Here is a 26,652-nt window from a genome sequence, read left to right as displayed (position 1 = left end):
TAGTTTTAAAAAGTTAGAGTATATCACAAAATTTAAAATTTAAAAGATTTCAATAATAACAACTAAGATCACAAAATGAATCATACTGCAATTAAGTTAACTTGAAGGTGTATTTTCAAATTGTTTGTAATAAAAAGATTATGTTCAATTAAATTTTAACTATATCTAATATATTTTACAAAACATATCTAATAATTAATAATAAAAAAACATTAAAATGCATTCAACATTTACATTCTGGTCTGGTTTCATATGGCCGGTTGCCAGTATAAACCGCAAACCAACCGTTCACTACGTTTTGAAACCGACCAACAAAACGAAAGTAAAAAAGAAAAAGAAAAAAGAAGTCAAACCAATTACCGATTTAAACGATTTCAAGGTTTTAACCGAACCATAAACACTTATATTTGTACGTGATTAACAGGTTCAAACACCCGCTGCATCGCGCGGGCACCCGTCTAGTAAAAGTTAAAATATAAAATGTTTAATTAATAAAAATAAAAAATTAATAATAATAAATAAAAAAAACAGTTTGTGATGAAAACAAAGAAACCGTAAACATATCCGCATCTCATGCACAGTTTTTCTTCCATTCTGAAGAAACACTAAGTGAACCCTGGGCAGATTATAGATAATCTGGGGTTAAGTAATGTTTCCCACGAGGATGAGGTTCAGCAGAGAAGATTGTTCTTCAGATGACCTGCAAAACAGACACCGTAAGCTCGTCACTGAGAAGGGGGGGGGGGGTTCCTCCTTGTGACCACCCTCCGGCGTGAGAATCAGACTAGATTGCTCTGAATATAAGTGTATATTAAGAGATTGCTAGATAAGATGAGATATCAGATGATGTCCTTACCATTCCAAGGTGTTGGAGTATTTATAGCCGAAGGTAGGTTTCCTAGAAGGTACAGCCGGCTGAATAGTATTCATGTTCCACCAACAGTGGACTACGCACAGGCCATGCTGGTTGGTGGATAGGCTACGGCCGACATTAACAAGGTCGGCTGTACACTGTTCCTTTACTGCCGGCTACGCACTGTTCCACCAACTGTAGGCTGCGCACGTCCCATCGTAAGGGTTGGTGAGTAGGCAGCTGCTAATAGTGACAAACAGTACTAGAGGGTGCTCCTCCTCGTACTGTTGTCGGTGAGCTGTCACCCTGTTCTGGTCAAATCGTCTGTTCTGGTCAAATCGTCTGTTCTGCCCATACCTTAGTAGGTATAGTACAAAAGATCTTCCAGAAGCATACGGACTGGCTCATTTAGGCGGGAGTATTCCCGCCTTGCTCATTCCTTCATGTGACTACTGAAGTAGCTAGTGCCTTGTGCGTGTAGCCTTGCTGTTAGTGCGGGTAGCCTTCCCTGATGGCTTGTATCCGCAACTGCGGGAACAGGCGGGGTACTTCACCATTGGGAGGCTTTCCCTGCGGGTACAGCTGGCGTACTGCGCGTAAGGTTTTCTCTGAGCATGGTGGGTCCTGCGTGAGCAGTTGGTCGTTGCGCAGACGTCCCTGTTCAAGGTGAGTCTTGCGGGTCCAACTGGGCTCTGCTGGGACCTACCTCTTCACATTCATTTCGTTTAACCACCAATTCTCCAACCATAACAATATTCTTAATTACAAACAAACAAACACACAAACAACATAACAACAAAAACCACCAACAAAACAACAACAACAATGGAACAAATGATAAAGTGTGATCTAAACACCACCAACGAAGGCGGATGGAAACACCCGAAAACAAAGATTGTATGCACTCTCGGTCCGGTTTCGAGGTCGATTCCAATGGCTGAAAAGATGTTGAGAGCAGGCATGAATGTGGCTCGGTTCAACTTCTCGCATGGGTCTCATGAGTACCATCAAGAGACACTTGATAATCTACGTGCTGCTATGAAGAATACCGGGATTCAGTGCGCGGTCATGCTCGATACCAAAGTATGGTATTTGTTCGTTTATGTTTGTTTTTGTTTCGGGTTTCACGGATTTTAGGCCAAACTGTGAACCAAACCAAACCAAACCGTTTGCATGGTTAACAATTATTTAGACTGTGAACCAAACCATTAGTAACAGTTGTTGAAAGTTAAATCTGAACCAAACTGAATCATGCATCATTATAAGAGTCAAATAATATTGGAAAAGCATATGGGATTAGTTTTTAAATTTTTTTACGGGTTTGGGATGGGTATTTATCAGGCGATTGCATGGAAATCCATTTGTTACTAGTTTAGTTGAATACATTGAAAATCTATAACTTTTAATAATTAAACACAATACACCATAAAACATAATATCATATATTGTTAATATATAGGGGGAATGTTCATGTATATTTCAACCTAAGATGAGAACGTAGAAATTAATACTAATTTATAAAAAAAATGAGAATGTAAGAAACAAATACCAATCTACATCAACAATGATTTTTAATATAACAAAGAAAAAAACCTAAAAATTACAACAAAAGAATCAAAATTAAGAACAAAATAATAACAACAATACCAACAAATACTTATAACAACAAAAGAAAAAATTTAATAATAACAACAAAATATAAATCATCAGATACTTATAACGTCTCACAATCGAAAATTAGCAAATACGAATAGAAAATAACAACAAACAACTATAAAAATAAACCTAATGATAACAGCAAATTGTTTCTCACTGTTTTCATGTTAAGAATACAATATATTTAATCCTGTTCTTGTTAATAGAATAACGATTTACATTACATTATAAGAATTAGAAAAGAAACTCTTTAAGATATTTGAGAATAAATAAGATGTAAATATTAAATAACAATTTTTAAAGCATAAATTTTAGGAATAGTAAGTATGCAGTACCAGATAATATTATTATTATTTTTTATTATCTGTCTTTTTGTTTTCGATTTTTTATAGGTTATGACAAATATTATTGTAAATTTATTTAAAATAAGTTTGTAAAGGGTGAGGTTTAATGTAATAATAACGACAAAACTTGTAACTTTTTATTAAAGAATATAGACACAGATTATTATCTGTCTTTTTGTTTCATAGGCTGTGACATATCATTATAAATTTTATTAAGATAACTTTAAAAAGGGTGAAGTTTAACGTCAGAATGACAAATGACAAAATTCGTGACAGGGTTCCGAACCGGGTTTCTAAAAGATGGGAAGCCCATACAAGTGACACAAGGCAATGAGATCACCATATCAACTGATTACAACATCAAGGGTGATGAAAAGATGATATGCATGAGCTACAAAAAGCTAGCTCAAGATGTCAAACCCGGGAGTCAAATCCTTTGCTCGGCGGCACTATTACCTTCATGGTCCTTTCTTGTGACACCGAAAAAGGCCTGGTTCATTGTCGGTGTGAGAACACTTGGACCCTTGGCGAACGAAAGAATGTGAACCTTCCTGGGGTCATTGTTGACCTCCCAACTTTGACTGAAAAGGACCAAGAAGATTTGCTTAAGTGGGGGGTTCCTAATAAGATTAATATGATTGCTTTGTCTTTTGTTCGAAAAGGCTCGGATTTGGTTGAGGTTCGCAGGGTGCTTGGCGAACATGCCAAAAATATCGCGCTTATTTCGAAGGTAATTTGTTCTTTTGTCTCCATTAGGGGCATCAACTGTTGACTAACCAGTTAATGCGGAAAAATATCGGATATCGGTCAAGTACCGATATCTGAGATATCGGTTATCGCAGTGAGATATCGGTTGGATATCGGTAATTTTAATAACATGAAAAATTCATATATATAGCAATTTAACACTAATACTTGAGTATAGTCTCCTACCATTAACAAATTAACCTTTTTCAAATTGCAAAACACTAACAGTCGTAACAAGTAAGAACTGAGTAAGACTTAAAGCACTAACATTGAACGCTAAAAGTTGATTATTAAGACTTAAAACACTAATACCATGAATATCGGTGATATATTGGCCAAATATTAGTCCAATATCGGTCAATATCGTTGATATTATCGGTAATGATATTCTGAACTGATATTCTGATTTATATATCGTCAAGGGACCGATAACCGATATATCACTGATATATCGGTGATATATCGGCGATATCGACTGCATAGACTGTTGACACTTGACACGACCCGAACCTGACACGAAAAAAAAACAGGTTTAGAGTTGACTAACATGACCCGTTTAAAAAATTTGCCGGGTTCGGGTTGACCCGTTGATTATTTTTTTATTTATGTTTTTTTTTTCAATTTCCATTTTTCTAGAAGATATACTTATAATATAATTTCTAATTCAGTTTCAAGATTTTTAATAATTTTCAAAAAAAAAATTTATGTTTACTCATTTACTCTACCGACTCTAAATTATATGAACATGTTTAAAGTCGACTAACATGACACGTTTTAACAAACGGGCTGGGTTCGGGTTGACCCGTTAACCCGTTCAAGTATTAAAAAAATTTATGAATATTTTTTTATTTATGTTTTTTTTTTCAATTTCCATTTTCCTAGAAGGTATACTTATAATATAATTTCTAATTCAGTTTCAAGACTTTTAATAATTTTCAAAAAAAAAATATTTTTGTTACTCATTTACTCTACCGACTCTAAGTTATATGAACAGGTTTAGAGTCGACTAACATGACACGTTTAAAAAACGGGTCGGGTTGACTAACGCAAGCTGTTAAAAAATGTGTCGGGTTCGGGTTGACTAACGCAAGTTGTTTAAAAAATGGGTTGGGTTCGGGTTGACCTATTAACCTGTTCAAGTATTAAAAAAAATTATGATTATTTTTTTATTTATGTTTTTTCGTTTTCCATTTTTCTAAAGATACACTTGTAATTTCCAAGATTTTTATAAATTTTCAAAAAAAAAATATTTATATTACTCATTTACTCTGCCGACTCTAATATGTATCATTTTGTTTATTATTATTATTACTATTATTATTATTATTATTATGATAAATGGGTTAAACGAGTCATGTTCGGGTCAACCTGAATTTATGCGTGTCTGGGTCAGTGTTGAAATCTTTGGCACGAATAATAATACGGGTCGGGTCCGGGCTGCACATTTCAACCCGTCAACCCGACACGATCATATGTGTTCAAATGATACAGAGACTTTGTTTTGGCAGGTGGAGAATCAAGAAGGGGTGGCGAATTTCGACGACATCCTCGCCAACACCGATGGGTTCATGGTGGCCCGAGGCGATTTAGGAATGGAGATTCCCATAGAGAAAATATTCTTAGCACAAAAACTCATGATCTACAAATGCAACCTCAAAGGAAAACCCGTTATAACCGCGACCCAGATGCTCGAGTCGATGATCAAGTCTCCTAGACCGACCCGTGCTGAAGCCACCGATGTAGCCAATGCGGTCCTAGACGGGACCGACTGTGTCATGCTTAGTGGCGAGTCTGCAGCCGGTGCATACCCCGAAATCGCGGTCCAAACCATGAATAAAATATGCATGCAGGCCGAAAGCAAGGTCGACTACTCGGCTGCTTGCAAAAGAATTTCCACACGGATAGCGGTTCCAATGAGCCCACTCGAAAGCTTAGCCGCTTCCGCTGTCCGAACCGCTAACACGTCCCAGGCTAGTCTTATTCTAGTCCTGACACGTGGCGGGACCACAGCTAAACTGGTGGCCAAGTACCGACCTCGGGTACTATATTATCTGTTGTGGTACCCGAGGACGGGTCTGAGTTGTCAGCCAGTGACGAAGCACCGTACCGACATAGTTTCATTGTTCGCGGGTTGGTCCCACTTTTGTGTGAAAGGTCTACTAAAGGTTGTCCCACTGAGGCAACCACGGAAGCATTGGAGTTTGGGTTGCAACATGCGAAAAAAGTTGGACTTTGCAAGGAGGGTGACGCGGTTGTGGCGTTACACCGCATTGGGACCTCGTCGATTATCAAGATCGTCAACGTTAAGTGATTGGGTTCACGTTTTTCGTCTCGGTTTTCGGGTTGTTTTCGGTTAATAATAAGTCATTTTTGTTGCTTGATGGCTAACTAGATTTGATATTATTTGGTTTCATGACTTATTGGGATATATTCATATGGGCCTTTAATGCTTAGTGTTTTTTTTAACTTTTAACATAATGGGCTTGTTGCATAATATACATTTATCTATACATAATATAAATAGAGTTATAAACATAAACATAAATAATTTAACAATTTATCTATGATATACATAAATTATAAACATAAACATAAATAATTTAATCATTTTTTTTCTTTTTTTTGTTGTGTATATTAAAGTAAAATAAAATTACAAGATGACTTTGACATAACCACAGATGGAATGTGTCTTTCATAATGTTGGTAGCTTGGATTAAAAACATGGCAATAGATTTCTTATTTTAATTATGTAGTAGTTGGTAAATTTTCATCATAATTTAATTAATATAACTTACCTCTAACTCAAATAAAAAATATAATTTTTTATTTTTATTTTTATTTTTATTTTTATTTTTTTAAAGTAATCATAGTGATGAAGAATGTATGTTTTTGTGTCCACAAGCCACATTCCAAAAATAGTTATATTATTTACAGCCATGAAATTTGGTTCTCTTCATACCATCACATGATATTGTACTTCAAAAGAATCTCAATAATACAAAAAACACTAGCACACACACAGACAGTATCACTACATATTATTCCAAATCTATGACATTAAAACAAACAAAAAAAACTGTTTTATAATTTATAAATAATAATTTCATCATTTTTAAAGCATCCAAAGTCACTCCTACTCAACTAAAACTTCATCATAATTTTGACCATTTCAATTATTTAAAATTTCTTTTTCTTAACTGAAGAAACGTGGATCGGCTCACTGGTAGACGATCAACTTTCCTCGGGTATGAGTATGCTATTTCACCGATGGTTCTCCGGAGTATGAGTTCTTCCACCCACAAAACGAGCAGCACCGTGAACTTACCCCTCAGAAAGGGACAGAGGGGTCCTCTTTGGGGTAACCCTCCGGTGTGAGAATAAGAGATTGTAGGAGAAGATAATAATAATCTGAGAGTGAGTAAGGAATTGGAATGTATTTTCTTGCTTACCTCCCCTTGTGGAGGTGGTGTGGTATTTATAGTGTTAGGGTTTTCAATGATTGGGCTCAGATCCCATTAGGGCCTTTTTGGCCTCCTCCTATTGCTTTGCGCCACGTGTCCTTAGGACACCTGGTGCTTTTTCATTGATTATTCTCTGACCCAGGCATTTTACCTGACCCATGTGCAATCACGTGGTAGCACATGGGTTTTGCTGAGTTGTCCACCTTTCATTGGCAGCTGTCAACATCAGCATATTCTTATTCCTTAAAGGATACCTTCTGGAAGGTTGTCTGACGAGCACAATCAAGGTTGTCCTTATCCTGATTTGGATAAGGACGAGGTTGATTATGTGCACGTGTGATATGCGCCTATCCTGAGGATGCGCGAAGTCTTCTCTTTATTCTCACGCGCAGATGTTTCATGCGCAGATGTGATATGCGCGAGCATATGTAATATGCGCCACGCGCAGATGTGATATGCGTGAGCATATATGATGCGTGAGCATGCGATATGCGCCAGGCGCAGATGCGCCACGCGCAGATGCGCCACGCGCAGATGTGATATGCGTGAGCATATATGGTGCGCGAGCATGTGATATGCGTGAGCATATGTGATGCGTGAGCATATGTGATATGCGCCATGCGCATAGGTTTTGGCTTTGTGCCTTCATGATATCTTGATTTCAAGCCTCTTGTCTATATCTTGTGGGTTGACCCGCCCCGCTCGATGTTAAGGCGGATACATACCTCTTCAAGCCCCCCCAGTCTAATGTGTGTCTTGTCTCGCGCGAGCGAGGTAAGATAGATATTAGACTTAATAGTTCTCTTTTAATAGGGTTTTGTCATTTCCTTTTTTATTTCTCATCGTTGCGCGAAATTCTATCATTGTGGTTGAAATGAATCGTCCATGTACGTGGTTGGTTGGTGCTGACATGCGTCAGAGATGGAGACGTGTCAGACTTTTCGTGTGCTCGAGGTGCTACAGTTGCCTTTCATGTCCCCTCACACAGTGTCAGGAACACGTGTCGCGCTCGCGTTGGCCTGCACCTGCGAGTGGGGGCGCGTGAACTCTGATCGGTACCTGTTTCGTTCCCTTTTATGTCCCCTCACACAGTGTCAGGAACACGTGTCACGCTCGCGTTGGCCTGCACCTGCGAGTGGGGGCGCGTGAACTCTGATCAGTACCTGTTTCTCTCTCTCCTGGGCCTATAAAAGCAAGCCTTTTGAGTTGTTATTCTTCATCTTCATTGTTATTTCAGAGCTTTTTCTTTCCTTTCATTTTTATTCCGATTAAGAGCTTGTCTTTTGCTTCCAGATTTCCGTTCTTGAAGTAACCTCTGTTTGATTCACAGTTATATGTCTGATAACCCAGACGCCACAATCTCCCCCAGCAGACGCCGTGTAAAACCATTAGTCATGTCCACTTTGAAGAAGACCGGCAAGGGAAAACGGGCTGCTGAGGCCTCGTCGGAGGAGGTGGGGAAGGGCAAGACGGTGAAGAGGTGGGATGAGATTCCCTGCAAGTTGAGACAGTCTGATTTCGACAGTCTCATCGCCTCTCAGGGTTTTCTCCCTGAGTACGGCTGTATGCTCCCGGCGGCCGGGCAAACGGCGGCAGATCCGCCCACCGGCTATATCTCCTTATATTGCCATTTTTTCACTCACTGCAACCTTCGTCTCCCGATGACAAGGTTTATGGGTGCGCTGCTTCAATTTTATGGGATTCACATATCCCAAGTCCATCCTTTTGGACTTGTGCGCATGACTCATTTTGAGTTCATGTGCAAAGCTCAGCGCGAGGCGCCAACCACTCGGCGCTTTCAATTTTTCTATAAGCCAAAAATCCAAGATTCTTGGTTCTCATTAGTTCCTCGCAGTCAGAAGGTCAAGTGCTGCACTGTTTCCTTCAAGAGCCTTCATGACTGGTCTGAGAAATTTTTCTATATTAAGGCTGGTGTGATTCCCATCCACATGACCATGCGCGCGATCACTTCTGCGCCCGCGGATGTGAATGTTTTTAAGAACCCAACTGGCGCATGGGTTAATAAGTTGACTGCTGAACCATCCCCCGCCAAGAATATTTGCGAGGAAGCGCTGGTGGGGGTTGGCATGAGCAGGAGGTGGGCCGACAGCGCGACTGAGCCTGTTATCCAAGTTGATGGATTATGTGAGTTATTAGCTCATTGCATTATTTCTGCGTGAATATAATTCGTTTTGCTGATATCATTTGTCTTGTTTTATGCAGTAAGCAAGGAGTACGTCCACGCCGCCTATGATGAGCATATGGAGGGTGGCTCTGTCGCGCTGGGCGCTGGGGAAGTTGGCTTCCCCGATCGCTTCGCTGATATGTTCATCCCTGTTGATTTGGGATTTTGCTTTGACAGCGAAGGAAACTGTTGAGTTGTAAAACTCTCATATTCCTGCTCTTGAGACGTCTGTTTCTTCCCTCGCGCAGGATCGCCGATGGCTAGTCTCACAGGGTATGACTCGTTGCGCTTATGCGATGAAATACTCAGACGAGTTTCAGACCCTTGTGATGGATTGCAACGCTGCCTCGCGCTTGGTGGGTTGAGCTGAAGGGTTTAAGGATGGCTGTGAATATAGCATGCTGAAGAAGAACCCATCCGACTACCCTTATCAGCTCGACGTTGTCTGCGCAGACATGGCCGAGGTGGGGGAGAAGTATTTGAATACTCCCATTCCCATCCTTGAGCAGGTATTTTAACCTTAATGAGTTTACCTTGACTTATTTTCCTAGTCTTTTTGTACTCACACTTTTCCTTATGCTTTGCAGATAGCCTTGCTTGCTGATCAGCCCGATCTCGGCGCTCTAAAGAAATTACTTGACGAGTGTGAAGGGGCTGGTGGCGGCGATGATGGCGCGGGCAATGCTACCTCTGCTAGCGGCTCTGGCGTGGCCAAAGGACCCGTTCCTGACACTATTGTGATAGAAGACGACTCCATTCAAGACGAACAGCTTGACTATGGCAAGTTTGGAGATGACGAGGAGCGGGCTGCGCCAGATGCTGAGGGAGGTAATGATGAGGGCGATGAAGAGGCTGACGTCGACATAGAGACTTGAGAAGCCCTTCATGTTTTTTTTTTTTTTTTTTTATTTGCAGTTTGTATCTCATCATTTTGTAAATTTGTAACCTTCTATGTTTTGGAATGAAATTTTGTTTTTCCCTTATTCGCATCTTGCGCATTCCCCATTCATCTCTTTATATTGCATGTTTGCTTGTTGAATATAAGATATGCTTGCACGTTGAAATAAGAACAAGGTTGTAAGGAAATTATTTTACTTCATCCTTGTCATATTTTAAGTGATTTTGCAATATCCTGACTATGTTGACACGTGCCTTGGCGTTTCATTATTCCTCTTTTGCGCGACGTTATCGCACATTTATTATAGGGAATTATGAGTTTTTTAGCCTTTACGTGTCAGTATGTGTTACTCTGATATCCATTACAATTCCATGCGCGACCTCGACCTGAGACCTTAACAACTATGTTTTGGCATGTGCTTTGCCTTAGTTGTGTTTAGGTATTTTTATGGTCTAGCTGCGCAGCATGTAGGATGGATCTTGTGAGTGATTTGAGCTAAGCCTCGTATTATTGGGCTAAGGCCCTGAGCTAAGGCTCATATTATTGGGCTAAGGCCCTGACGTTTTAGAGTTAAAACTCGTTAACGCGTTTGAGCTTGATGCTCGCGCATGTATGTTTTACTTCGTTTTATTTTTGTTTTGATGTCAATACAATGTTGTCATATTGCTCAAAATTAATAAAGGGAAGTGTGAAACATGTATGCAAAAGGTAATAGAACACACATTAAGAGAAGATAGCGCGTATCATTATTCATAATGGCTTAAAAAGCCTTGATTACAAACTTGACAATTTTTACATGAAACATTTTCTAAGCTGTGCTGCGTTCCATGCGCGCGGGATCTTCTTTCCATTCAAATCTTTTAAAGCGTATGCGCCTTTTCCCAGTTCTTCCGAGACTTGATAAGGTCCCTCCCAATTGGGGGACATCTTTCCCGGGGGTATCGCGCGGCTAGCTTCATTGTTTCGAAGGACAAAATCATTATTCTTGAAGTGGCATTCTTTCACGCGCTGATTGTAATACTTTTCTAGTTTTTTCTTGTATTTGGCTTCACTGATGATAGCCGCTTCTCTGCGCCCTTCAAGTAAGTTGAGATCCAACCTTCTTTCGCGCTCGTTATCAATCTTACTCATCGTGAGCACTCTATGGGATGGGCATCCAATTTCTGCTGGAATCATAGCCTCCGTTCCATAGGTTAGGCTGAACGGGGATTCGCCATTGCTGGTTTTGCTTAATGTCCTGTGCGCCCACAGGACATTAGGTAGCTCCTCGACCCATGAATGGGATTCTCCCTCCAACCTTTTCTTCAGCCCATTTAGCAAGCTTTGGTTCGCGCGCTCCACTTGGTTATTCCCCTGAGGGTGGTATACTGAAGTGAAGATTTGGTTGATGCGCAATTTCTTGAGCCAGCTGGATATCTTCCTGTCGGTGAATTGTTTGCCATTGTCGCTCACAATTTCCATGGGCAGGCCAAAACGGCATATGATGTGGCTCCAGATAAATTGCTTCATCGCCTCGGCTGTGATTTTTGCTAGTGGCTTGGCTTCAATCCATTTTGTGAAATAGTCTACTGCCACTACCAAAAATTTTACTCGCCCTTGCGCTTGCGGTAGGGGACCCACAATATCGATTGCCCATTTGTGGAAAGGCCATGCGGAGGTCACCGGAATCAAGTTGTTCTTTGGCCGCATGGTGTTTGGCGCATAGCTCTGACACGCTTTGCATTTTTGGATCTCTTTTAACGCGTCCAAGTACATGCCTGGCCAATAGTAACCTGCGCTCATTGCCTTGGCAACCACCATGCGCGGGCCAGCATGTATTCCACAGATTCCTTCGTATATCTCTCTGATCACATAGCTTGCTTCCTCAGCATTTAGGCATTTCATGAGCGGTCCAAGATAAGAGCGTCGATATAATGTACCATCAAGCAGTTCATAGTTCTGCGACTTGTGTCTTATCTTCCTCGCCTGTGCGCGATCGTCCGGTACCTTTCCCTCCTTCAAGAATTCCATTATTGGAGTTATCCATGATGAAGGGATTGTATAAATTACAAGGACAGACTTCGCTCCCACCGACGGGTTGCTCATTACTTCTACCCTGACATCTTTGCCAAAGTGATCGAAGCTGGTTGATGCCATCTTACTCAGCGCGTCAGCAGACTTGTTTTCACTGCGCGGAATATGTATGATTCTGAAGAAGTCAAATTGCTCGATGAGCTTTTTCACCTGCTCTAGATACAGAGGCATGGTGTTCTCCTTGGCATCATAAAGGCCATTGACCTGTGCTGCTACCAAGTATGAATCAACATGGGCCTCTAGCTTTTTAACTCCGAACTTGTGCGCGATGCGCAGACCAGCCAGCAGGGCTTCATACTCAGCTTCATTGTTGGTGCTCTTGAAATCCAACCTGATTGCGTAAGTATACTCATGACTTTCTGGATCCACCAGCTTGAGGCCTGCGCCGGACCCTTCATTGTTTGAAGCTCCATCAGTGAATAATCTCCAAACATTTTCTTCATTATTGGCTCGCGGAGGGTCTACCTCGCGCTGAGCCTCTTCAATTTTTCCTTCAGGGATTTCTGCGATGAAATCAGCTAAGACTTGTCCCTTTATTGCTGGACGGGGCTTATAGGCGATCGTATGCTCTCCTAATTCCAGCGCCCATTTTGTCAGCCTTCCTGAGAGCGCGGGACGCCGCAAGACTTGCTGGATGTTGTAACCAGTCAGAACTTCAATAGGATGACCGTTGAAATATCTATGAAGCTTGCGCGACGCGTGTGTTAGTGACAAAACTAACTTTTCCATGATGGAGTAGCGCGTCTCAGGATCTGTCAGCACCCGACTCACATAATAAATTGGTGTTTGGATTCCCTTGCGATCCACCAACAACACTGCGCCGATGGCGCGCTCTCCTGTTGACAGGTACAATGTTAAAGTTTCGCCAGGAAGTGGAGCTGTGAGCGCAGGCAGATTTATCAGACATTCTTTTATCTCACTGAAAGCTTGCTCGGCCTCAGGCGTCCACTTGAATTGGATTTTCTTTAGGCAATTTCTCAATGTGTTAACGAATGGGGTAGATTTGCTTGCATGGTTCGCTAGGAACCTGTTGATTGATACCAATCTACCATTCAACTTTTGAACTTCTTTTATGGTGGATGGTGAGGGCATGTCAAGGATAGCCTCCACCTTCTCTGGGTTCACCTTGAAACCATCCTTGGTGACCATTACACCGAGAAATTTCCCTTCTTCTACGCCAAATGTGCATTTGCTCGGGTTGAGCTTCATGTTTACTTCCTTTAGGCGCCAAAGGGTTTCTTCGATGTCTTTGAGCATTTGTTTTTCCTCCCTGCTTTTGATAACCAAATCATCCACGTAGACTTCTAGGTTTCTTCCAATTTGCTCGTTGAAAACCGCGTCCATGAGTCTTTGGTAGGTGGCTCCCGCATTCTTCAAACCAAAGGGCATTTTTGTGTAACAAAAAACACCCTTGTCGGTTCTGAAGGCAGTCTTGTCCTCGTCTTGTGGTGCCATTTGAATTTGGTGATAGCCCTTATAGGCATCCAGAAAACATTTGAGCTTAAATGGCGCCACGGAGTCCACCTTCGCGTCAATGTTTGGGAGGGGGTAACAATCTTTTGGACATGCTTTGTTGAGGTCTTTGAAGTCAATGCACATCCTCCATGACCCGTTGCTCTTCTTTACCATCACAGGATTGGCTACCCATGTCTGGTATCGTATTGGGCGGATGATGTTTGCGCGTAGTAGATCCTCTACTTGCTCATTCATGGCCTTTGCCTTCTCATCCCCCATGATTCTCTTCTTTTGAGCAATTGGCTCTACGGACTTGAACGTGTTGAGAGAATGTTGCGCCAGGTCTCGCGGAACCCCAGTCATATCGGAATGTTGCCACGCGAAGACCGACATATACGTTGTGAGCAATCTTTTCATTCTCAACCTTGTGTCGTCTGATATCGTAGCTCCAATTGTGATTGTTTGCTCTGGGAATTTTGGGTTGAGAATCCATTCCTCTGGCGCGTTGTTTGCCATTGGAAGTTTCATTCTCCCTTCCCGCGGAATACTTGTCACTGCGCACAAATTAACTCGGTATACAAATGTTACACCTATTGGTGTTGGGAACCCCAACGCGCCGTGCGCTGGCGACGGTATGGCGTTGAATTGGGCAATCGTTCCTCTACCCAAGATCATATTGTGGCATGAAGTGGTGGGCAAGACCAAGAAGTTGACAATTTCAGCTCGCTTGTGTTTCTCATCCCCCATAGTTAGTTCAAATTGTATCTGACCTAAGGGGTGAATGATTTCATTTGAATCACCCGAGATTGGTGCATTCACAATTTCGAGCCTTGCTTGGTCTGCTGGATCCAACTTCCTGAAACATTGCTCATATATGATGTCTGATTCACTGCCAGTGTCCACCAGGACTTTTGACACTTCATAATGAGCAATGTGTGTAGTGATGACTAGAGGACTGCTGATAGAAGGGCCTCCCCTGATTCTTGGGAAGATTACTTGTTGCTCGCGCCAATCTCCTTGGACTTGCGTGCTTCTCTTTCTCGATCTTTGCCCTTGCCTTCCTCCCTCGGCTACACAGATTCTTTTGAACTTTTTGCTGGCTGAGGCTCCATCTGGTTGTTCATTCTCTGGTCTTGGGTTTTTCACCAGGTGAGCCAACTTGCCTGATTTCACATCTCTTTCAATCGCATCCTTCAAATGATGGCATGCATCGGTGTTGTGCCCTGTGGACTTGTGAAACTCACAATACTTGCCACTGTTTGGTGGTCCCTTATAGTGTAGTGGCTTGGGGCTTTTAAACTGGACATTCTCTGTGCTTAACACTTGTGAAGGCGTTTTAGTGAGGGGAGTCCATATTCTTGGTAGAGGTCTGTTAGGCTCTCTGCCCCCTTCCCTCTTGTCACCCTCTTCGCGATTACGACTGTCTTTTTGGGGCTGGGGTGAGCTTGGTTGCGCCTGCTTTTCTGCGGGAGAAAAACTGGTTTGTTGCAACCTGGACCATACAGAGTTTTGTTTGCCCCTCCTTTCGTTGTTGCGCGGTGCTTCTGCTTGGTGCCCTCTTTCTCTTGCTCTATCTTGGGCAATTTGTTTTTCATTTCGCGCGAAGACTCGCGATGCTTCCATTAGCTTGGCCCAAGTGGTTGGCATGCCATCTCTGTTCACGAGAGCTCTGCGGAGTTGATCACTGCGCGCACCTTGTATAAAGGCCACGCGCAAGAGTTGCTCAGTGATACCTCCAATTGCAAGAGATTCCTGATTGAAACGAGTTATGTAGTCTTCAATCGTTTCGTCATTCCTGCGCACGCAGTGCATGATGTCATCAGGGTCGCGCGTGTGTCTGCGCTGCTGTACGAAGTGAGCTTGGAACTTCTCCAATAGCTCTTCGAACCCATCGATTTGCCCAGTCGGCAAGCTTTCGAACCAGACACGCGCCGCGCCCGTGAGGCAGCGAGCAAACATGTGACACCATGTTGGCATCGTCCAGCTTTCTAGGTTTCCAGTGTTATAAAAACCTTGTAAGAAATCGTCTGGATCTGTTGTGCCATCGTACTTGCCCAACCCACTTGGCATCTTGGTTTTGTGTTGAATGGGAGCCTTCGCGATGCGCTCAGTGAATTTTGAATGCTTCACCAAGATGGCTGGTTTGTACGGTGTGGTTACGTCCACTTGCCCTCTCGCTGGTGGGCTGTACGGTGTGTACAGATCCAGATCGGCTTTGGCTCCAGGCGCCATGTTCATGTGCGCGCGGAGCTGTGAGCCTCCTGCATGAGTATCTCGCGTCTTCCTCATGCTGTGCACTTCTTCATCACTAAAATCAGCGTGTTCAGTATGAACAGAGTGACCATCTTCCGGCGCGCGCGCCCTTTTTGTTGTTCCTTGAACGGTTTGCTTATCAAACGCGAGCCTTTGTGTTAGGTCGGCTAACTTTTTGTGTTTGACCAGCTCATTGTATTTGTCCATTAAACGCCGTTGTTCGTTTATGAACCATTCTTTAGGGTCATTTGTTTCATCTTCTGGACCCATTGGTCCTTTTTGTTTCGGCCCGGTCAAATTTTGGAACGTGAGATCGTCTGGAGGAGTTTCAGTCTGGCTATGAGGAGTTGTGATGAAGGGATGGTTACTGGTGGTGCGCGCAGAATCACGCGGCACCCTCAGAAACTGCTGTCCCTCATTAACATCCTCACGCTCAATATCCTCCAGAACTTGATCGCTGTTTCGAACACCAGAAACCATGGTGAAGTTTTTCAGAGAGAACTGATGAGATTTTGTTGCCGTTGTCCCACGGATGGCGCCAATGAAGAAACGTGGATCGGCTCACTGGTAGACGATCAACTTTCCTCGGGTATGAGTATACTATTTCACCGATGGTTCTCCGGAGTATGAGTTTGTTCCACCTACAAAACGAGCAGCACCGTGAACTTACCCCTCAGAAAGGGACAGAGGGGTCCTCTTTGGGGTAACCCTCCGGTGTGAGAATAAGAGATTGTAGGAGAAGATAATAATAATCTGAGAGTGAGTAAGGAATTGGAATGTATTTTCTTGCTTACCTCCCCTTGTGGAGGTGGTGTGGTATTTATAGTGTTAGGGTTTCCAATGATTGGGCTCAGATCCCATTAGGGCCTTTTTGGCCTCCTCCTATTGCTTTGCGCCACGTGTCCTTAGGACACCTGGTGCTTTTTCATTGATTATTCTCTGACCCAGGCATTTTACCTGACCCATGTGCAATCACGTGGTAGCACATGGGTTTTGCTGAGTTGTCCACCTTTCATTGGCAGCTGTCAACATCAGCATATTCTTATTCCTTAAAGGATACCTTCTGGAAGGTTGTCTGACGAGCACAATCAAGGTTGTCCTTATCCTGATTTGGATAAGGACGAGGTTGATTATGTGCACGTGTGATATGCGCCTATCCTGAGGATGCGCGAAGTCTTCTCTTTATTCTCAAGCGCAGATGTTTCATGCGCAGATGTGATATGCGCGAGCATATGTAATATGCGCCACGCGCAGATGTGATATGCGTGAGCATATATGATGCGTGAGCATGCGATATGCGCCACGCGCAGATGCGCCACGCGTAGATGTGATATGCGTGAGCATATATGGTGCGCGAGCATGTGATATGCGTGAGCATATGTGATGCGTGAGCATATGTGATATGCGCCGTGCGCATAGGTTTTGGCTTTGTGCCTTCATGATATCTTGATTTCAAGCCTCTTGTCTATATCTTGTGGGTTGACCCGCCCCGCTCGATGTTAAGGCGGGTACATACCTCTTCACATCCAAGATATAAGAATTCAGTGTTATTTTATATAGTTTGAATAGGTTAAAAATTAAGTGGGCCCCATTCTGATGATGAGATAGATCAATAAAAGCTCGAATAAGTAGAGCTTTTTTTGAGTCTGGGTCTCAAATACAGCTCGTTTAGTTATTGAGCGCGAACTCCAGCCTTATATAGAAAGCTCATTTAGGCTCGTCAAACATTAACGAGCCTTGCGTATTTTAAATTTTACCTCTTTTGGACTTGTATGTATTAATTTCATGTTGCACAGCTGAGCTTTTGGCTCGTTTAAGGTACTACACAAGCTAGACTCGTTTAAGGTTTTTATCAAAATTTATACAATTTAAAAATGAGCCGAGCTTGAGCTTGCAAAACTACTCACGAGCTGAGCTTAAACTTTAAAAAAAGCCCGAAACAAGTCAATTTTAAACTCAAACTCGGCTCGTTTACACCCTTATTCTTAACAAGCAAGATACAAGACTTTCATGTTTTTTTTTATAAAAATATATATTTTGACAAGTGAGAGAGAGAAGGTAACTTGTTAAAATGAAGTGGCCCCATTCTGATGATGGGTTGATTCCAATACCTATTACTAAAAGGCTAAACTCTCATATTCAATATCATCAACTTTTACAAACTTTTACAATCACATAAACATTGAATAATATAATATTATTAATAATAATGAAGATCATGAATATGAAGATGAACACCAAGAAATCTTTTAGAAGTTTATCTGAAACAATCCATTCTTTGTTGGGATTCAAGACTGAAACTAATGCCACATGGGCTAACACTGTGTGTGACATCATCAAAAGCTTGCCATCAACTGCTGACTATGACTATGAGATTCATCATGATCATGATCATGATCTTGATGAACTTCTTATTTCAAATATTAATGGTAAAGATTTTTTTTTAACCGGTATGTTTTTCGAGTTAATGTAATATCTGGCCGTACCACCAATATTGTCCGCTTTACCATCCACTGCTGACTATGAGAATCATCATGATGAACTTATTACAAATATTCATGGTAAATATTTTTTAACCAGTCTGTTTTTCATGTTAACGTAATATCTGGGCCATCGTACCACCAATATTGTCCGCTTTGCCATCCACTATGAGAATCATCATGATCATGATCAATTTATTTCAAATATTCATGGTAAATATCATTCTGTTTTTCGTGTTAATGTAACATCCGACCCCCTCGTACCACCAATATTGTCTGCTTTGTTCATGAAGGATTTGTTTTTGGTTGGTCTGATAGAGACTTCCCAGGAGGTCATACCGTCATAGTACTACTTCTACCTAGGGCTGTAAACGAACCGGACGTCCCGGCGTTCGTTCGGCGAGAAGTTCGTTTATGTTTGTCTGTTTGATAAACGAACCAGACATGAAAAAATAAAATTGTCCAGTAAGCTTAACGGACGAACCGGACATGAAAAAATCATTTATGTTCATTTGTTCATTAGAGTCGTTTATGTATGTTTGTCCATTAATGTTCATTAGTATCTGCTAGCGTTCGTTTGTCCATTAATGTCCATTAGGGTCCGTTAGTGTTTGTTTGTTCGTTAGTCAATTCCTTAATGGACGGACACATACACGAATTTTCGTTTGGTAAAGTGTTCATGAACTGTCCGTTTGTCCGTCAGAATTTAACGGACGAACAGGGACAAGCTTTTGTCCGGTACAGTTCGGTCCGTTTACAGCCCTTCCACCATAGCACGCTTAATTGTGGAGCTCTTCTCTCGTCCACTGGCATTAAGCCCAAAACACGTTCGTGATTTAAGAGGGGGGACATTTACTTATGAACCAATAATTTCTCCTGTCCACGGGCGATGTGTATTTCGCCTAGGATGTTACAGTTAAAAGTTTTAAAAAAAGGTTATCTTTATGTTGTGGAATCGACTAAATTCGGTTTCTTGATTGTTAACAGGTGAACTTGCCACCTTGAATCAAGAAGTTTGTAGATTGAGTGCACAAAGAAGGCAAGTTCTAAATCAGTTTCTGCAACTGAAAGGTATTAAATGATTTAAATTTATAAAGCCCGTTCTAATAATAAATGTAAAACGGGCCTGTTCGGTTGCATTTTATCTTTAACGGGTCAAACCAACATTCAGCTAAAATGGAATTATAAAAAAAATATGATCAACACATAACACATTAAATAACTATAAAAATGAACAATAATTAAATAATTAAATGATTTAAACTACGAAGCCCGTTTTAATAACAAATGTAAAACGGGCCCGTTTGGTTTTATTTCATCTTAAACGGGTCAAATGTGTTAAACCAACATTTAGCTAAAAGGGAAACGGGTCAAAGGGGTTGAGAGTTGCCAAATTTTATTTTTATTTTTATTTTTTTTAGAAATAGAAAACAATTGTTTACGGGCCAACCCGACTCATACTAAAATGACCCGTTTCAACTCGACTCGTTTTGATCTTGTTACATTAACAAAGATGGTTGATATAGTCATATAGGTGCTAATATAATTCTCTACCTTATTTACATTTTCAGGAAATATTCGTGTATTTTGTCGAATCAGGCCCGCATTAAATGGCGAGACGTTTAGCCATCAAAGGCCCGTTGTTCCTCTAGATTCAAGTGGCATTGTCATAAATTTTGCTGAGAACAAGAGAAAGTTATACAATTTTGACATGGTTTTACACCCTGGTTCAACACAAGGTGATTTACCTATCATGTCCATATGGTAAACTAGACGGGTTGGGTAACGGGTCAAAACCATAACGGGCACCTTTTTTTTTTTTTTTACTTTTTAGTTAAAATTCCCAGTTTTACCCTTTTGGCCCGTTAGATATTAATCATAACCCGAATTTGCATATTCATATGTAAACGGGTCAAAACTGTCACCTCTACTTTCTTGTGATCTCACCCTTTTATCAAGTCTTGTAAACGAACCGAACGAACACGAACGAGGCATGTTCGTATAACTTTAACCAAACAAACGATTGAGCACAAACAGTTAAATGGGCGAGTTTCTTGTTCGTGTTCATTCGTTAAGAAAATGAGCGTATTCATGTTCGTTCGTTAATAGTATAAACGAGCGGCTCACTAACATTAACGTACACAAACGAACGAGCATTAATATGTTGGACCTAAAATTTAATAAAACTTGATTAAATTGTAACTAGTGATACTTTACCTTCATAAAACTATAATAAAATGTAGCGGGCCATAAAAATATTAATGAACACGTAAACAACAACTGGGACATGTGTTCATGTTCGTTTACACAGTAAAAAGCTAACAGATAATTATCATGATCTTAAACTGTCAGATGAAGTATTTTCAGAAATCGAGCCCGTTATTAAATCCGCTTTGGACGGATATAATGTCTGCATATTAGCATACGGGCAAACGGGCACAGGCAAAACTTTCACCATGGTAACTAGTTTTTTTTTTTTTTTTTTTTTTTTTTGAATAAACACATTCTACTTCTACTCATCTTATTATTTTTGTACAAAAAAAAACATTTATAGGAAGGAAATCCAGATTGTCCTGGTGTAGTGCCACGAACAATCGAAGCATTATTCAAACAAGCTGCAGATAGCAACTATACATATCTTTTTAGTTTCAGCATGCTTGAAATATACCTTGGTCAACTCAAAGATTTACTCATACCTCATGGAAGAAAAACAACTGATCCTATGCCACCATGGTGAGTTTAATATTATAAAATGTCGAAAAATTTATAATAAAAAAATAAAAATAAAATAAATAAAAAAAATAAAATTATCACATTGGTTGCTAGGGGTGAGTAGAAAACCGATTAACCAAACCGAAACTAAATTAACCAAAATAACTAAACCATACAAAAAACATATGGTTTGGTTTTGTATTTTCTGAAAACCAAAAATACCTAACTGAACTGAAAAAACCACAAAATTGTTTATTTTTTAATGTTTGTTATTTACTTTATGGATTATAATTTTATTTTTGATTGTTAAGTAATGCAAAAGAAATTAACAAAGGGTGTAGCCCAAAATATTTAGACCCAAATGTGTAATAATGATATATAAATCTTTAACTAACAAATTCATTATTTTGAGACATTTTTGTGGCGCAAACATTTCAAGCCCAAATGACAACCAAAAAAATAAAAACCGAACCCGTTGTGAAAACTGAAAACAGAAAGTGAACGGTTTCGAAAACAGAAATTTCGGTTTTGGTTTTAGTCCAAAACCGACCCTTATCGGTTGCAGATACCAACAATTATGTAAAGTTGAAATTTTTTATGCATGCAGTCTTTCCATCCAAACAGATCCTAATGGTGGGATTGTGATTGATAATCTTGTAAGCATCCAAGTCAGCAACTTTAATCATGCAATAAGTCTTTATAGACTTGGAAGTCAACTCAGGTCAACTGCTTCAACAAATTCAAATAAAGTTTCAAGTAGATCACATTGGTATACCCTTTTTTTTGGTGAAATAAGAGCAAGAAATTTATTATATGATGAAATAAACAAAATGTTTTTATTCTTTTTGTTATTATTCGAAGCATGATTCGCATGTCAATGACTTGTTCTGACGCTACCGAAAGGCGAAAAGTTACAAATAAAATTTGGATGGTTGATTTGGGAGGAAGCGAGCGCGTTTTAAAAACGAAAGCATGGGGAAGAAGATTTGAAGAAGGAAAATCTATTAATCTTTCGCTTTCGGCTCTTGGTGATGTCATCAATGCCCTCCAAAGGAAGAATAGTCACATACCTTACAGGTAACTTATAAGGTACTTTAAGTAAACATCAAATACATATCGGTAGCGGTTAGACCATTTATTTATGAACGGGTTGATTCAGGTTATGTTATATCTTTAACGGGTCAAACAAATAAATCGTAAGGGTCAAGATCTTTTTTAATGCTCAAAAGATAAAATATTATATATTATTTTTTTTAAGAGCAAACTAAAGTTTTATATTATTTTTTTAGAACAAACTAAAGTTGTTATAGAATTTTTTTAATTTTTAAAATTTAATTTCACACACTTACCTGTTTTTTAAAATTTTGGACAAAACGCTAACCGTTAACGTGACATATTCTTGTGTTTTACAGGAACAGCAAGCTGACACAAGTGCTTAAAGATTCATTAGGTAATTATACAAAGTGCCCAAAAAATTAGATTTGACTTCTAGGTTGAGTCAAAAACTTGATTTTGACTTTTGGGTTAGGTCAAAAACTTGATTTTGACTTTTGGTTGAGTCAAAATTTGGCTTTGATTTTTGGGTTGAGTCCAAAACTTTATTTTTACTTTTGGTTTGAGTCAAAACTTGATTTTGACTTCTGGGCTGAGTTAAAAGTTTGATTTGGGCTTTTTGGTTGAGTCAAAATATTGGTTTTGACTTTTTGAGTTCAGTCAAAAGCTTGTTTCTTGATCTTGTTATTTCCAGGAGAGGATTCCAAAACACTGATGCTTGTTCATGTCAGCCCAAAAGAAGAAGATATATGCGAGACCGTATGTTCTCTAAATTTTGCATTACGCTTGAGAAGCATCCACTTGGGGAAGACTGAACCGAATGTGAGTTGACCAAACCTTAAGCTGCTAACTTCTTCATATATATAAATGTGTCAAACAAGCCGAATCAAGTATGTACACTTTAAAGAAAATTATATAAAAGAGAGAGAGTTTTACAGTCAAGCAAACTGGTCAAACGGGCCGAATCAAATATGTATAGTTTGAAGAAAACAAAAAAATGTTTTATGAGTCAAGCAAAATGGTCAAACAGGCCACATCAAATATTTATACTATAAAGATAATAAATAAAGTGTTTTACAAGTCAATCAAACTGGTCAAACGAGCCGAACTAAGTATGTATACTTTAAAGTAAAAAAAAAGTGTTTGAGGAGTCAAGCAAACTAGTCAAACGGGCCGAATTAAATATGTATACTTTAAAGTAAAAGTAAACAAAATGTGTTTTACAAGTCAAGCAAACTGGTCAAACGGGCCGAATTAAATATGTACATTATATAGAAAGCAAAAAAAAAAAGTGTTGCCAGTCAACCCGAATGGCCCGTTTAGACTTGTTCATCCGTTTTATCCCTTTAACGTTCTTAACAGGAAGCAAGAGTATTGAGGGAAGAAGCAATGACTAACCTGCAACACGAAATGCAAGAGATCGAAAACAACCGTGACAGATTCATAAAACAAATCAAGAAACTGAACCAAAAACTTGACTCACTAACAAAAACACCAACAGACTCAACCGAAAAACTAGACGGGCTACTATCACCACCATCATTATCATCCTCTTATTCAAAACCCCCTCAACATGCACCCGAAAACACCAAAACACACCACTCATCAAAGATTCCAAGATTCATGAAACCGACAATATGCAGCACAAGAAAATCAGGAATAACGAGTAATCAAAACTTATACAAAAAAGACATCAGGCCCGCGAGAAGAAAGCAGTTACCGTTAACTCGTGCAGAGTCTGTTAGCTTTCCGTTAAAGAATATGACAGCGAGTTATTCGGGCAGCAGTGTCTCGAGAACAAGCTGTTTGGTTGGTTTGAATGAGATACACTCGGGATTCGATGATGACATGGAGTTTAGCTCAGTAAATGAGTCAGAAGCTAACTACCGGGCCAGTTTGCATGAGAATAAACGGGTCGTTTCAGACCCGACCCGTGTACAGAAAAGTAAACAAAAGAAATGCATTTCAACGGTTACTTCAACCGTTGTTGATGACTCATCAACCGAATGTGACATTTATTGTCGTAGTATAAATGATATATGTGATCAGAATGATAATGATATTGAAGTCGGTTGGACAGTTATATCTCAAGTGCCAAAACAAGAAACAGCACGGGATTTAGAGGCCCGTGAGCTGGAAGACGACTTGCCTGCAAAGTTTTCGTATACTGATAAAGTTATTCTTGAGGATTTGACTAATCACTCGTCCCAAACGCGTGAAAATGCAGAAGTCAAAGGTAAAAAAGCGTATGTGTTTGTAAAAGTAAACGGGTCAGATAACGGGTCAAAACGAATATATTTTTTATGCAAGTAATATAAGGGTGTTAAGTTGACACAAGCACTTTTTGATGAAAAATTTGAAATTTTTTTACAATTTTTTTGGAGATTTTATGCATGAAAATAAATTTCTAGCCCGTTTGACCGGTTAGATATGAAACATAAACAAATTGACCCGTTAACTAAAAGTAGTGTTTACCAAAATAAACGGGTCAGATAACGGGTCAAAATAAATATTTTTGTGCAGGTAAAAACAGAGGTGTTAGGTTGACCCGAACATTTTTTTTAAAGTTTTTGTAAATATTTTGGAGACTTTGCGCATAAAAAATACATTTCTAACCCATTTGACCGGCTAGATACGAAACATATCCAAATTGACCCGTTAACTAAATATAGTGTTTTGTCAAAATAAAAGAGTCAGATAACGAGTCAAAACGAACATGTTTTAATTATATAAAACATGATCTGAATCAACGGGGTTAGATAAAAAAAACATGATCTGAATCAACCTGTTCATCGAAACCGCCATCTCTAATGAAAACTAAATGATTTTATGCATCTTGGCAGGTTACTCTTATAGCCTAAAAGAAACTATTGTGGTAATGTACAATATTGTCCTTCTAGGATTGGGATTTAAAAGCTTGGGCTTTGATCATGATTTCTTCCAAGATTTAATGATTTAATGGTAACAAAACTACATATTGTAATTATATGTAAGATATCATACATCAACAAGTAATATGCATGTATATTTATAAATATGTGTTGTTATCTAGATTGAAGTTCAACTGTTCAAGTTATATATTAACCATCATGACAAAATCAAACTTTGTTTCAATCACATTATATAAGTTTTGGGTTCAATCAAAGAGTATTTTTTTCATGAAGTCACCCAAAAAAAAAATTAATGCATAAAACCTTCTAAATCATTTTATTAACAAATATCGGTTTCTTGTTGAGATACCATTTTTTTAAATCATATTCGACACTAGTTATTTATGAAAAAATGGTTAAAAAGTGTGTCTGGTTAACACAATCGAACACATTTAATTATCATTGTCATAATGTGATACGAACCTATTATATTAATAAATTTATTATTAATATTTAAGTTTATCTTTTATTTAGTTTCCTTATTATAGTCGAATTATGTTTCCTTATTGTTTATCTTTGTTCTATCTTTATGTCTTTGTTTTTCTATATATTGTAATCTCGTTTAAGAAAAAGAATAAAAGAGAAATATTATTTTGGGTCTATTTTCTCTTCTTCTCTTGTGTTATTGGGAGATTGACGGTTGTCTCGAATAAATCGTAACATAATGCTAGTGTATTACCAAACACGTTTAATCCTTGAACCATATAGGTCATAATGCTAGTAATTCTATTATTCTATAACTTGTTTAGCTAGACGGTTCAAGGATCTTGAAGATTGTTCACGAATGTTACATAAAAATTCTCTGTATTTTATTTTGATTTATTCTTAACAGATGAACCAAACACTTTCGTCCGTCTCTACAGACAAACTCAACCCGAGCTTGTAGCTCAAAACGACCCCGCCTTCATCAATTACACAATTTCACCAGAACGACTCGTAAATCGATTATACTTATGGTACTCACTTATTAATACTATATAAGCAAAATAATAGCAATCAAATTCATAATACATTTGCTAATATTTTTAATCACTTATCAAGTTTAATGTTAAAAAATATTAATGAAAATAAATTATAATAAAGCTATAAAAAAAATATAGAAAATGAATTTACAAAAAATCCGGAAAGACATTGAACTATCAAAGAACATATTTGTAGTCACGATTTCAATGACGTTAGCAATTACGTCATCATGTTGAGTCCATAATTTTTTAATTTTATTTTTTTTATATATTTTTGGACTGGTCAATGGCCATCTGTAACACCCGTCAAATTTGGTCAACGTCCGTAGAACTTTAACGCTTAATTAAGCATACTTGTGTTAAACTATTTTTCTTTTTAAATGTGTCGTCTTATCATGAATTGAGCAAATTCATTCTTGTCTATCGCATACGTTAGGTAGTTATAGGGATTACCGAACCGCGTACCGAAAAAAAAACACTAAACTAAACAGTGCGTACGGTGATAATATTTTTAAACAACTTAAATATATATATTAAACAAAAACAGGAGGTTTAAATTTCATGTTATACAATTATAAAAAAAATTGACA

General features: G+C 39.3%; 1 protein-coding gene and 1 pseudogene across 1 annotated transcript; both read left to right on the top strand.

Annotated features, from left to right (window-relative positions):
- Positions 1 to 1,572: 1,572 nt before the first annotated feature.
- LOC143535048 (pyruvate kinase, cytosolic isozyme-like) lies at positions 1,573 to 6,017 on the top strand (annotated as a pseudogene).
- A 12,126-nt stretch (positions 6,018 to 18,143) lies between these two features.
- LOC143535018 (kinesin-like protein KIN-14T) lies at positions 18,144 to 25,161 on the top strand. Its single transcript, XM_077029365.1, has 11 exons — positions 18,144 to 18,354; positions 19,393 to 19,476; positions 19,977 to 20,144; positions 20,758 to 20,864; positions 20,960 to 21,138; positions 21,725 to 21,886; positions 21,979 to 22,194; positions 22,530 to 22,567; positions 22,865 to 22,992; positions 23,533 to 24,406; positions 25,014 to 25,161. The coding sequence occupies exons 1-11, from the start codon at positions 18,144 to 18,146 to the stop codon at positions 25,127 to 25,129; spliced, it is 2,283 nt and encodes a 760-aa protein (XP_076885480.1). The 3' UTR covers positions 25,130 to 25,161.
- The last annotated feature ends 1,491 nt before the right edge of the window (positions 25,162 to 26,652 follow it).

This window comes from Bidens hawaiensis, unplaced genomic scaffold (assembly GCF_021521415.1).
Source record: "Bidens hawaiensis isolate Kalapana, Puna unplaced genomic scaffold, B.hawaiensis_p1.1 tig00010384_1, whole genome shotgun sequence".
NCBI lineage: Eukaryota > Viridiplantae > Streptophyta > Magnoliopsida > Asterales > Asteraceae > Bidens > Bidens hawaiensis.
Note: the sequence above shows the minus strand (reverse complement) of the source record. Positions and strands in the feature narration are given on the sequence as shown.

What these genes read in the sequence shown, in the direction of transcription:
- LOC143535018 (XM_077029365.1), top strand. Translation starts at nt 18,144, where the DNA reads ATGAATATGAAGATGAACACCAAGAAATCTTTTAGAAGTTTATCTGAA. An exon ending in ACACCCTGGTTCAACACAAG is followed by an intron (nt 20,145 to 20,757) that starts GTGATTTACCTA and finishes TTAAACTGTCAG; the next exon opens with ATGAAGTATTTTCAGAAATC. An exon ending in AGTGCTTAAAGATTCATTAG is followed by an intron (nt 22,568 to 22,864) that starts GTAATTATACAA and finishes TGTTATTTCCAG; the next exon opens with GAGAGGATTCCAAAACACTG.